Source organism: Cervus canadensis, chromosome 19, assembly GCF_019320065.1.
Source record: "Cervus canadensis isolate Bull #8, Minnesota chromosome 19, ASM1932006v1, whole genome shotgun sequence".
Classification (NCBI taxonomy): domain Eukaryota; kingdom Metazoa; phylum Chordata; class Mammalia; order Artiodactyla; family Cervidae; genus Cervus; species Cervus canadensis.
In genome coordinates this window covers 46,922,601-46,936,835 of record NC_057404.1, presented here as the reverse complement: position 1 = coordinate 46,936,835, position 14,235 = coordinate 46,922,601, and the positions used below count along the sequence as shown (strand labels likewise).

Here is a 14,235-nt window from a genome sequence, read left to right as displayed (position 1 = left end):
CACAACTGCTCAACTCTGTCATCATGGCATGAGAGCGATCGTAGACAACATGTCTACTGATGAGAGTGGCTCTGCTCCAATAAAACTTTATTTCTGGACACTGAAATTTTAATTTCATGTGCTTTTCACATGTCACAAAATATTATTCTTTTGACTTTTTTTAACCATTAAAAATGCAAAAACCATTCTTAGCTCTTGGGCCACACAAAAACAGGTGGCTAGCTGCATTTGGCCCTCAGGCCATAGTTGCCAACCTCTGCTTAAAGAAAGGAAATCTTCTAAACAGAAAGCAGTTTCTTCAAGTGAAAACAATCTATGCCAAGTCTGAGCTATGCCTATGTGGATTTATGTAGAGAGGTTTAAGCTTTAGAAGATGTATTTTTAGAGCTTCATATTTTGAATGTAGGCCAATAATTATTTCTTTAATCACACATTTTTAAAATTTAACATTGTAATACTAAAGCAACTTTTTTACTTTGTAAAGGCTAAATTCATCTCAAAAGAATCCTGTTCTTATTTTTTACGTTAATGCAAATCATTTACCATACTGACTCATAAATAGTAAACTCTCAATAAATGTTAGCTTTCTTACCACATGGAAATGGAAATCAACTAGATTGGTTATTTTTCTTTTTTATCAAAAAAGTTTTATTAGTCAACTGAAATTAGGTATAAGAAATACTTCAGTTAAAATGGAAATCATTTCTATAAACTTTCAATGAGTCTAAACAGAGGGTTGTAAATAGGAATATGTAACATATAATATGTAATCTGAGCTGTAGCATTCATTCCCAAGAATGCTGTAATTGGAATATAATTTTTGATGTGTTTTTTAAACATTTCCTGCTTCTGTCATATAATTTGTTTCCAGCATGTTAGAAACACTCTTCTCACAGCCTTTGGGTTCAGTATGTGAAACTCATTCATCATTTACCAAGTTTGAGATGTAAAATAAAAAAATGCTTCTTTTCTGCCATTGATGTAGTAAATTACATCATCGGCTGATTCACTTTAATAGGATTTTTTTTTCCCTTTGATCCAACTCGGTGCCTTTGGATGGTAAAGCAATCTAAGCCTTTCCAGACTGGTCATCTGGAAATGCTGTGGGACTGTTAAAACTCTCTGGACTGGGTTTTCTCTGTGGCCAGCAGCTACGATGCACTCTGGACTTAAGAATGACCTGCCAACGACTGATTTTAATCATACGTGGAGTTACTGTGGGAAGGTTAGGTTCTGCTCTTGGAGTGTTAACCTCACTGACTAACATAGAGATGGATTTCTTATCTTTTATTCCCACACTTGAAAGTAAATGTTGGTGCATTTAAGTCACTTCAGTCATCTCTGACTGTTTACAACCCTATGGACTGTAGCCCACCAGACTTCTGTCCATGGGATTCTCCAGGCAAGAATACTGAAGTGGGGTGGTATGCCCTCCGCCAGGGGATCTTCCAAACAGGGGTCAAACCTGCATCTCCTGGGTCTCCTGCATTGGCAGGCGGGTTCTGTACGTATATATCAGTGATTACCACAGTCCAGCAGTATCCCAGGGGATTGATTCCAGGGTCCTCAAAGATATCAAAATCCTAGGATGTCCCTTATATAAAGTGGGGTAGAATTTTCCTATAATCAATGAACTTCCTCCCATATTCAGTTGACCCTTTAACAATGTGGGCCTTAGGGGTACTGAGACTCTGCCACGTTTGAAAATTAGGATATAATTTATAAAAGGCCCTCCTTCTACCTGGTGCCTTCATATCCCCATTCCTCCATAGTGTGGTTCTTCATCTGCCAAATTCAACCAACTGCAGATCATGTGGTACTACAATATTTACTGTAGATGTTTTTGAAAAAAAATCCACATACAAATGGACCTTTGCAATTTAAACTCGTTGTTCAAAGGTCAACTGTGCTGTAAAAAGCATCTCTAGATCACTTATAATACCTAATACTATGTAAATAGTTGCCAGGGACCCAGGAATTCAAGTTTTGCTTTATGGAATTTCCTGTAATTTTTTTTCCCAAAATATTTTTGATCTGAGGTTGGGTGAATCCACAGATGCAGAACCCAGGGATGTGGAGGGGCGACTGTACTGTAAGCACAGAACAAGGACAGGGTTTCAAACATTGTCTCCCTCTCTCCTAGTATCCCTGTATCTAGAATATGGCTGGCACAAAACCAGTGCTCAATAAATACTTATTGAATGAATTAATGAGTGACAGAAATGTCTCCACATTCACTTCATTTATCTACATATCAAATGTGTTTAAAAATAATCACAACCCAAAACAGAAACTTTCTGTACTTGAATGATTGATTTGTTGTTGTTCAGTCCCTAGATCGTGTCTGACTGTGACTCCATGGACTGCAACACGCCAGGCTCCCCTAACTCCCGAGTTTGCTCAGATTCGTGTCCACTGAGATAGTGATGCTCTCTAACCATCTCATCCTCTTCCACCCCCTTCTCCTTTTGCCTCCAATCTTTCCCAGCATCAAGGTCTTTTCCATCAGGGTCTTGTAATGATCAATAGCAAAATCAAATTCATTTACCTCAAGTATCTTCTAAAAGTATTTTTTGTTTTATGATTTACCATGTAGATTTACCCTTTCATTTCAAAACCAACAGATTTATGAAGCTAAGAGTATACTTAGAGAGACACAGTTGGGTGTTTTTCCTACTTTAATCCCATATTCATTTTTACTTTTAGGGGAAAGAGGATTATAAGCACTGTTTTATTTTCACTACTTACAGCATCATCCTTTAAAGTGTTTAGCTTAGAAATGTCTTCCAGCAGTTGCCTTGCCACTTTCTAAAACTTATAAAAACTCCTTGAGATTTCACAGTTCTGATTTTTGAAAAGAAAATTGAAATATCACTTATAGTTGTCCATCAAACAAAACTACTCCAATGTCCACAAATAAATCAGCTTTCCAGGAAACTGACCTTTTCTTCACATTCTCTTTCTCTGAGAACTAAATCTAGCCCTTATTCTCATTAGTGGATTATCCAGTCACGTTCTGCCTTCAATGCTGGAGACCTGGGTTCGATCCTTGGGTTGGGAAGATCCTCTGGAGAAGGGAAAGGCTACCCACTCCAGTCTTCTGGCCTGGAGAATTCTATGGACTGTATAGTCCATGGAGTTGCAAAGAGTCGGACATGGCTGAGGGGCTTTCACTTTCACTTTCTATTAAAACATTGGAATGAAAAAGTTTTTATCTACAGTTAATACAAGCAACTTCCTTTTATTTACAAGTTTACTACAACCATTATGCCTTGTTGTCAAAATGAGATAAACCAGTAATTCTTCTCTTATTCTAATAAAAAAAAGCACATGGCAATAGCATTTAAGAAGTCCAAAATTCACTTAACCTCAAGTTGCTTCAACATCCTCATCTATTGAGAGTGGTAATATCTGTCCTATCTCTTGGGAGTGTTGTGAGGTAAAAATGAGATGAAAAAAGGGACTTAGGAAAGTCAAACCTGCTTTTATGACTGCAAAGGTCTTATTGTGCAAACTATTGTGGCCCTGACTCACTGGTGTTGATGGCTCTCAGATTTTGTTTTCGTAGAAATAGAAATAAGTACTATTTTATTAACCACATTTATTTCACTTCCCATTCAGAGCTCAATTCAGTGTTAATGTTGGGGAAAAGACACCAGTATCATTTTACAGTAAGACAGTGTTTGGGCTCCTCTTCTGTATGTTTTGTCATGTTTTAATTTTTCCTTGAGTAATAGGAACTACAAATGTCAAAGAAACTCATATATTTCCTCAAATAAGCTAATTTATTATTTCCTTCTCCTTCCTAAGCTCTTTTTTTTTTTTCTTCCTCAAGGTTTTTGTGTTTTTCATTTTGATTCCTGACTATTGACCTGCTGGAAAACATTCTTTCTGAGATATGTTCATTCATTCACTATATATGTATCCAGCGTATTTTATTTAGACACTGAATAAAAATAGGTACTGAGCCTGCCCACATGTGGCTGATCATCTAATAGAGGGACAAAAAAAGACTCGGCAGAAAACATACACGCATAATCCATAGGCATTGAGCGTGCAGGACATGCAGAGATGCTGCGGAGTGAGATGTGCATATGAGGGGTGGGTGTCTAGGTTGGTCGGTGAGGAGTTGAGGTGAAGTCACTTAAGACTTGAACAGACAAGCTGCCAGCCATGGGAAAAGAAGACAGCGGTTGAAGGAGGGAGCAAGTGCCTCATGTCCAGAGGCCTGACGTTTACCTCTTCTCTAGAAGAGATTGATGCGCAGCTCTAGATCGAGGAGGTAGACCCTGGGACTCTGTGAACACTTGCACAGAGAGAACAGCCGAGGAGACCCCAGTAGATGTCTTCCTCCTTGTGGCTGTTTGTTTTCTTAACAGTCATCGATTACATTTTCTCCCTTTTATTTTCCTTGTAGCGTGTTCAGAAGGAGCTTGGAAATCTTAAGCCTTTGCCTGGCATCACCTCAGAAATAAGCAACATCCCAAGCACCCCCTGCATTCTCTCCTGGTGGTGTCAGTCTGCCCATGGAGAGCAGATTTGCCTTAGGAACGTAGTCACCCTCCATGAAATCCAGATGGAATACAATGCCTTTTAGGAAACCAGATTCTATCTCAAGATTTTCTCTCAGATCTGTGTCCCTGTCACCCACAAGTCATCCATCATCCTGTAACTTTCCGGGGACCGTGTCACAATGAAATAAGTGTAGGCCTGGAAAAACGTGCCGGTCCTAACTGGGGTGTGCTTCACGAGGGAAGCACACTGACCAGCTACGTGGCTTTTTCTAGCTCAACATCATTAACCCTTTGACTTCATCTGTTGAACCCTGACTTTCTAAAGACCGAAAGAGTTAGGGAACTCCTAGCAAATGATAGCCCGTGACATTAATAAATTCCAGAAATGGAGAAAACGAAAATTCCAGATCAGCTAATGTGTTGCTTTAGAATATAACTGTAGCATTCTATCAAGGGAAGAGATTCATATTCATATATTTCTATTTATTTCAAGGAGTGTAGTCCTCATGTATTTTGCATTCAAAGTAGTTTTAGAAAGTATATTGTTGATCTTGGAAATTATTGACATCTTCACAGCCATATGGATACAAATTCTTAGGGAGCAGAGTTTGACCCATTAGTCATGGCGCTTTCCCTTGGGCGCTCCTGTCAATAAAGGCTGTGTGTTTGTGTGTTTCCTCTTCTCATAGCTTGTAGAATAATCTCTCCTGGGTTTCATTTTAGGGTGACCCTGGATCGTCTGCTGCAGGAATTAAGGTAACTATATGCTTGCAAGTGTTTGTACCCCAAGAGTTACAGTTTTGACTTTTGTATGTCTCTTCTTTCTCTTCTCTTTTACCAATTTGGATGGTTCTAACTGCTCCTATTCTCCTGCAATAATTGGCTTCCAAACACAACAGGGAGTATCTGTTGGAAGTCTAATAAAGGCTTAAACAAGAGGTTTTCACTCCTCTTCCCTTTCTGATTGGTTTTAATGGAAATGTGGATTTGTACGTAAGCTTTAGACATAGTCAAAGCAGAAAAAAAAAAAAAAGGTTCCTATGTCGAGTAATATATAAAGTAATAGAGTGAATGAAATGCATGTGTCATCAGGGAGGCTGAAAGTGTCCAGGGGTCTAAGGGTTCTGGAGAGTTCTTTTAAGACTGCCTTTTCCATCTTTGGCTTTCTTTGGCCAGGGAGAACCCGGAGAATCTGGTCGTCCAGGGCAAAAGGTAATATCCCTATTCTAGTGTGGTTTTAGTACTATTTTATATTCACCATTTTACCATGTCTACTATCCACTGTGTAATATGAGAACAATTATTGAAAATGATGCTGTTTTCATGCTTTGTATGCAGTGTTATTGTTTTCATTTTAAAAGTGTTGATGCTGACCATAGCAAAAATACAAACACATTCTGTACATGTGAAAGGAAGTTTTATGAACTAAAGTCTGCATGTACTGAGCTGTTTAAGACTAACAAGGATCATCTGGGTTGGAATGCCAACAATTTATCTTGCATGTTTAAAGATACTCTGCATGTTTCTCTCTTTCACAAGAAGAAATGAATACTTACTAAACTGTCTCAGTAGGGGATGATGGACAGTTCTTTTAAGATTATATTCCTTTCCTCTCATTTCAAATACGTCCCAGCTGATAGTTTTTTTATGTGAATAATATCTACCTAAGCAATCATTGTTGTGTAGTACAAAGAGATTTGTTCATGAACTAAATTTTAGCTGTAGACACTAGCCAAACCACTTTAACCAATCTGTAGCTACATACATTAATTTTTTTTTATCATTTGTGCTTTACTTGAGTGATAAATTAGAGGACATGCAGTGAATATGTTTATTCTCATTTGAGTCTGAAGCTGGAAACAACTGTTAGTAGTTTATCGTCTAAGCATCTGGATATCAATGCCCAGTGCAGATTTTAGATAACAGATGTAGCTAACAAGTAAATGTGAATTCCACACTAGGTTAAATCTCTTAAGATCATGACTCTGCCTTTGTCTAGCAGTAACTGATGTTATAGAGAAAAAACATGAATAGAGACATAGAATATACCTCATTAGTATAAATAGAAAGAATAAATCCCATTGTAGTAGTTTGGAATCTTAAAACATAACATTAGAAGCTATTCCCACATTCTTGAAGTTATTGAGAGAATCATTGCTTTGTTTAAACACTTAGGATTAAAGTATTTTTTGAGAAGGTCTTTCACATCTTTTAATGTTTTCCTAATTTAAAAATAGGTTTTTCTCTTGAAATTAAGAATCTGAGAGAAATAATTCATTAAGCCTAGTTTTAGGTAACGTTGAGACTTTTCTGAAGAGCCCAGAACACTGCAAATTTTTCTGTTCAATGCCTAAAATTTCCCACTGATTCTTTTTTTTTTTTTTCATTTATTTTTATTAGTTGGAGGCTAATTACTTCACAATACTGCAGTGGGTTTTGTCATACCCACTGATTCTTTATGTAAGAAATTTGAAATTAGTGATGTCACAGAGATCCATGACTTGTTTTGGTGTTAGACAGCATCTGATTTTCTCTAATGAACTGATTTTAAGTTCCTTAGTCTTTAAAAATTGAAGGCTAAATTTAAACTGCTTTCCAAATCTGTGATAAGGTAAAAGAAATGTCTGCAAAACTGGTATGTCTTTTTAAAACACAAAACAAATTTGCTATAATTTCATATAGGTTTCACTATTTTCAGAGTAGAAGATCCAAATTGATTTTCAGTTAGTTAATGAAAGAGTGCCTTACTATGATTACTTAAAAATACATTTTAGATTCATTTTTGGAAGTTTGTAGGTTTACTTATGGAAACATTGGCTTTTCTTTGCATTTCATTTAAAACCTGTTTTAAATTATATTGAGAGAATTAGATTATATCTGAATGAATATGTGTGTGAATGAATATGTGAATGAATATTACAACTCATCTGAATGAAAATGTGCCCTGAAATGAGCAGTATCTTTTTCATTAATATTTAGGCCAGATTCTACCCTTTGATGAAATATCAGTTTCCCACAATATTTATGACTTCCTTTGTTTAATATCTGGATTTGGCAATACTTACTCCAACATTGATTTAAAAGTAGAGTGTTCCCATGTTTGCTGGTTGCTTAGATTGGAACATGACAAATGGAACTGAGGACAGAAGCCATTCAAGGAATCTTCAACAACATTTGTCTCACCACTGTAGAACTGTGTTGTGGGTTCTTTGATATTTAAGCTTCGGCATTAGGGATGTTCTCAGAAAGTAGAGGATATCCTGACAGAATTGAAGTGCATTGATTAGTTCTCCACTTTCTGGTATTTGGCAGTATGAAAGTTTGTTTTTTAGTAACGTTCATAATGGAGGAATGATTTCAGTTTGTTTGTTTTTTTCTTTTATAAACTCAACAGGAGAGTCTGTGATTGATATGTGAGTTAGGGTGATTAAATTTGTAAGATGAGTGTGTAGATTTGTGAAATAGGCATTGTGTTTCATCCTATGGTGTTTTTCCTTCCTCACTTCTCCACCTGAGATGGCCTTGATGGTAAGGTGGTGAGCCTACTGCCTACCTAACTTCTCCACATTTTTTTGAAATATATTTTTTTTAGTTTTAAAGGAGTGAAAATGCTTGTTGCTCCGTTGAAAGGGACCAGCACAGTAGAAGTATATCTAAAAACACCGGGCATTGTGACAGGGACATGGGGTGAAAGCAGAGAACTGACTTTAACAGTAGACTAGGTCTCCAATAATGGAGAATAAAGAATGAAAGGGAGAGAAAAAAGGAAAACCAGAAGTATAATGTATCAGTATAAAGTATAATCTACTTGAACAAGTAGTCTTTGAGTAGAATGACAAACCAATTCTTAGTTATGACCCAGACCTGACTTTGGGCTGTACATGCCCAAGAACTCAGCTCAGAGAAGCTCTTAGTTAAGAAATAGGCAAAAATGGAGACATTAACTGAGAAACTGTCTCTTAATTAAAAGATAAACCTTCATGGTATAAAGATAGAGAATTTATATAAGAAGAAACATCTTCCTAAAAGTGTTGAGATGTTTCTTGAGGGTCACATTAAATGTTTTATATTTTATAATGTGAACTTTTAAGTAAACATAAATTTGGAAAGGTCAAATTTATAAAAATCCAAGACTATGAAATATGAATTACTGAAATATTTGTTCATTAAATAGTACATTTATAACCTGTATACCTACATACATATGCATATGATAAAAGGAACAGCTAAATGCTCAAACTCTGTAAGTATTCAATCTATATTATAAAATATTCCATAATGTCTTATACATCTTTCTCATTGTGAGAAACATGGGTGTGTGTTTATGTATGCATGTGTATGTAAATATCTTACTTTAGTCATTGATCTTTTTATTTTGGTGGGAGGGAAGAATTTAGTGAGAAAGCTTTTTGAGAAACAGTGTTACAACCCATATGTTTCCGCAGGTCTTAAATAGGATGTCTTGAGTTTGGGGGCAGGGCTTTACTAAAACAAAACAAAACTATCGACTTGTCAGCAATATGCTTACTTTTATTGGTTGCTTATTATACTGCAGCTTACTGTATTTTCAAGGATCTTATCCTTTTTTTCGTAAAAGAGAATCTTCAGTGAAATATGGATAAGATCATTTTACTAGATCTTTCTAAAGTTATTTATTGAGGGGGAAAAGGGAAAGAAAAAAGAAAATCCAAGGTATAATGTTGTATCTGTGTAAAGTTTAATCTACTTGCCTAAGTATTCTTTGAATGGAATGTCAAATTCTTAATAATTATTCTTTCTTCTCTGGCTCAATCTCATCTTACTCTTTTGTTCACAAGGCAAACTTTCATTCATGTAGTTTCAAAAAGAATAGCTTTTCTTTTGCATTCCTGAAGCACCTTTGACCTAAACCATTAGGAAAGTCATTGTTTTTTCTATGTCTAACCATACAGCTTCATATAAACAATATCTGAAGTCACTTTGTGATCATACCAGAGCAAATTATAGTTCTCCATTGTTTGAAAGTAATAATATTAAAGATTAAATGTCTGGTTGCTGTTAGTAGACTTTCCTTGGAATAAGGATTGTTCAAGCGTTTAAAGTAGAAGGAGTTTGATGCTTCTGTCTCTTTTGGTATAGCTGTCATAGCACTGGCTTGCAATCCTGAAACAGTGTGACCCTTTTACCTTCAAATGTTATTTCCACAATATTTGGTCACATCAGCCCAATATGGGATGGGCTTTCATTTTCTCTAGCAACTTTGTTATGCTTTTTTAGTGGAATTCAGGAGATTTTCTAAGCAATAGAACTTCCTGTCACTATACTCTGTGCTTAAAATAATGTAGACAATCATGTGAAAATCAGAAGATTTAGCTTGACTCCAGTGTGCTCACCCAAAATGTACCGCTTAATCTCAAACCTGTATTCAGAAACAGCTGCATGGTACCATTAGCTCCCAGTGGCTAAGCAGGGCTACCCCAACTCAACAATTGTCAGCCCCATGGGCTGGAGTTCAGTATAATCTTAACCATGCATTTATCTTCTCATCATTCAGGAATGGAAAAGAAATACTGTTATACTTTTAAGTGAGGAAGACTTTTCATGTGTATTGTTTTGATGTGACCATGTGTTCATACAGCCAACTCTTGATTATCTGAGGTAAGAGACCTCTGGAGTAGGGTGCATTGTTCAAATGCAAGTAATCCTCACTTCAGCTGATAGCCTCAGCTTCCGCAGCAAATCATGTACCAGACAGTAATAAAACATAGGGGTTCCTTCTCCTTTTCTCTCTCTCACCTTCTGGTAGCAATGACAATCAATGAGCAAGGAACTGACAGGGAAAGGGAAACTCCTGAAAAACCTGCATAAGCGTCAACCCATCCCTGAATCAAGAGTTGACTGAACTATATAATCTCACCAAATGTCTTGAAACTAGACAGTATATATATATTAGACATATATATATATGTATATACCTACAGCAAGAATTCGACTGGGAGCATTTGCCATGTTTTTCTCAGATACTGTGCCTGAGTGAATACTGTTCTATAATGCTGTGTGATTTTCCTATCTATGTAGGGTGAACCAGGGCTTCCTGGGCTTCCTGGACTTCCGGGGATAAAGGTAAATACGCACTGACAGTCTTGGCTTCGTAGAAATGTAATTGCGGGAGTCACAAAAATGGAAGAAAAAACAAGTGAAAGCTAAAAGTATACTGCTGTTCTTTAAATACTCACCAGCCATTTCAACCAATAAAATTTTTTAATTAAAAACAAAACACAAGTAGTAGCAGAAATAGAATTACAGATAGAAAACAAATTTATAGTTACCAAAGGGGAAAACGAAGAGGGGATAGATTAGGAGTTTGGGATTCATAGACACACACTACTGCATGTACAGTAGATAACCACCAAATCCTGCTATGTAACACAGGAAGCAATGCTCAATATTTTACTTTATATATATATATATATATATATTAGCTGAATCACTTTGCTGTATAGCTGAGACGAACACAACATTGTAAATCAACTATACTTCAATTAAAAAAGAAAATGAAGCACAGGTATTTCTGAGTTTGTTATGGCTATTTGGATATATGTTCCACTTATAACCTACTATGCCCCTTAAATAAATGTAAAAATCATTTCATTTGAAGTCATAGGAATTCTTTCAAGTCTAGAATGTCTCCCTTCACATTTAAATTTTACTCTTAAAATCCTATCAGATTTTGACCAGAATTAGAGTCTTAACATCCCCATAAATCTAACATCCAGGCAGCTGTTTTTGTGATTCACCCATTATATTAATCCCTCCAAAGTGTTCTGTGCTTCCACTTCCTGTCAATAGTTCTCACTGCAAACTACAAATCATATTACTAAGTTTTATTGACCCACGTACTATTCCCATAAAATTTGTATGTGTCTTTTTAAATAACTGCTTAAAGCTTAGTTTGAAAACATTGTTTTACACATTTTTACATCATCTAAAGATGTTAAGAATTGGGTTTTTTGTTTAAAATTTTTCATGTGGCAACTGACAAGGCTTAAAAGTTCTACTGCCTTGGCTGTAGTCACTCCCTTAAAATCAGCTTCTTATTTTAAGGTTCTTTTTAAATTCTAACTGTTTGATATGATAACAGAATGCAAGTAGATTTTTCTTTACATTGTTCTTATCTTATAGGATTTTAAATTAATCTCGAGTGCTTTAGATGATTCTAAAATTAAAGTTCCTAGTTTCAGTAAAAGACTTGTATATACCGCTTTGTGAAGATTGTATTTGAAATGTCTTACATGCATAATATGATTTTAGAATAAATAAATTACTGAGTTCCCAGACATCATATGGTATAATATGTAGTATTTTATGAGGATATTTGTTATAATTAACAGATATGAAAGCTATGAATTCCAGGTTGGCACTCAGAAATTTTGGTTTTGCTTTTTGTTTGATGTTTCCAGGTTAGTATCATAGATGTTCGGATAGGTCCTTTTAATGTATATTTTAGTCTTTTGTCTTCTCCATTGAAAAGAACACTCTATGACAATAGTTTACTAAAGAGTTGAAATAATTTCCTTATCTTTTGATATTTAGCCAGAATAACTTAATAAATTGTATGTGATCTCATACTGTAAATATGGGATTAGTAATACCACATTACACATCTTTAGGAATCCCACACATTAAAAAAACAAAAACAAAAAAACTTTTTACTAATATTTGGAAAATCATAGATTTTTTTTAAACAAATTTAAGAAAATTGTATTCAGCACGAATTTAAAAGAGCCTGATAGCATTTTAAATAAGAGGGGGAGGGGTGCATTTAAAAGGAGTACTTGGAAAGACTAGGACAGGATTTCCTGCAGTACTTGCTTGTAGGTCAGCCGGGCTCTGCCACCAACATCAGTCACGTGCCAGGAATCTCAGTGCTGTGTGGAAATCCTGCTGTCCTTTCTTCTGAGCATGAGCTTTCTTGTTGAGAGTACATAAGGGTGAAGGTATTGGGTTTTTCCTCCCAAACAAACAAACAAAGCTACTATTTTTTCTCATTACCTTTGATTTCTGTCCTCCATCATGAAAAATATACCAGTGCCTTTCCCTAGTCATCAAGTGGACCAGTCCAAAGGTTTTGAGCTTTTTCAAATTGGGAAAGATGGTGATTTGCCACCTCTAGTTAATGTTTTTATTCCTAGGGTCATGGGAAGTTGCCAGACAAATTTTGTTGAAATCTTATAGCTGACATTTTCTATTGTTTTTCTAAGCTGACTGGTGACTATGGTGAAAAGAAGCTATTGATTGACAAAAACCTTTCTATCATTCACTAGAGACACTTTTCTAGGTAATTATCAAGTGCTGTTGGATAACTTGCCAGTATTCAATTTAAATCACCGGTTCTATTTTTGGATTAATAGCTCTATCTTCTCTTGTTCAGAATGTGAGTGATATGCTTGCCTTATAGTGTAGTACGTGCTCAATATAAATGAGTAACTTTGTAAAGGAGACAATTTAAAAACACATCATAGTCAGTAGTAGTCATTGGATATTTTTAAATGTAGAGTTAAAAGTTTATAAATTTATGATATAGCTTCATTAACTTGGGATATTCTTTGTTCCTTTCATATGTCTTGCTTCTACTAGGTAGCTAACCACAGGACAGTTAACCTTGATTTCACAGTTAATGAGTAATAATATTTAGAAGATGAAACCATCATGTATGGATTTAGAATGCGTGGTAGCAAGAGCATTAGTCATAACCTTCCTAGACCTGTGTTTTTGTTTACCCTTTGGAAGTACTTCCTGTTGCTATTCATCTCCTTATCTGCTGGTACTCCAGAGAGCATGCAAATGCCATCCGTTATTTCCAAGACATTGAGGAAACCAGCCATGACATACCAGGGACGCTTTGATTGCCACCTGTTGCTCTCCGGGAATGGTTGGAAACTTAATGAGCATTCACATGCCCTTGCACACGGCTCTCAGGAAGTGAGCAAAGTGCCTAAGTACAGACAGCAGACACCTCAGAGTCCCACTCAGAGAAAAGTGCTAATACCTTTGGCATACATAAAAGTCACTAAGAACAGGCATCACTTAATTTCAAACTACTCACAAGCTTCCTGCACAAGTATTGGAAAGTGCACTCACCATGTGGAAGACATTTGGAATTCCTATTTCATGCATTCATGGTTCATATAGTGTTAAGATGTTCAACTGGGAAAATTAAATTATGCACAATGTACCATGCAAACATCGGTCTTCTGGATTAAGAATTGAGCTTAGAATATTATTTTTATAAATAAGCCTTTAAATACATTTTTCATGGGTAAAGCTTATTGTGACTAGCTTTTCCAATATCACTTAAATGGGGAAGATTTCAAAGTTCCTATTTTTAAACATTTTTTTCCTTTCCATACATTTTGAAACATTATTTACCCTTATCATGGTTATGTTACCCTAGTCCTTAAGTCATGATGGGTAGTGATCAAGAGCCTTGACTTTAGAACCAGACTGCCAGTGTGTAGATCCTGGTTCTACCCCTCACCAGTTTGTGAAGCTGTAGCATGATACTGGGCAAGTTACCTAATCTCTGTGTACTGGATTTCCTTATAAAATAGAAATTATTATTGTATATAACTCAAGGGGTGGTGGTGAGGATTAAGTGAATTAATATATGTGCAGCTCCTAAAATAGTGCCAAACATATAGTAAATTAGATATAAATTTTAGCCATTGTTATTTCTTTCTCT

General features: G+C 35.8%; 1 protein-coding gene across 23 annotated transcripts in view; it reads left to right on the top strand.

Annotated features, from left to right (window-relative positions):
* The window catches only part of COL25A1 (collagen type XXV alpha 1 chain), a 492,664-nt gene that overhangs the window by 408,532 nt on the left and 69,897 nt on the right, over positions 1-14,235 (top strand). For 20 of the 23 annotated variants that reach the window (XM_043438685.1, XM_043438683.1, XM_043438680.1 and 17 more), the window contains exons 16-18: positions 5,238-5,270; positions 5,691-5,726; positions 10,572-10,616. In XM_043438685.1, coding sequence (XP_043294620.1) covers positions 5,238-5,270; positions 5,691-5,726; positions 10,572-10,616 — 114 coding nt within the window. The remainder of the gene's footprint in view (positions 1-5,237; positions 5,271-5,690; positions 5,727-10,571; positions 10,617-14,235) is intronic. The other 3 variants (XM_043438674.1, XM_043438676.1, XM_043438681.1) reach the window with 3 other exon arrangements.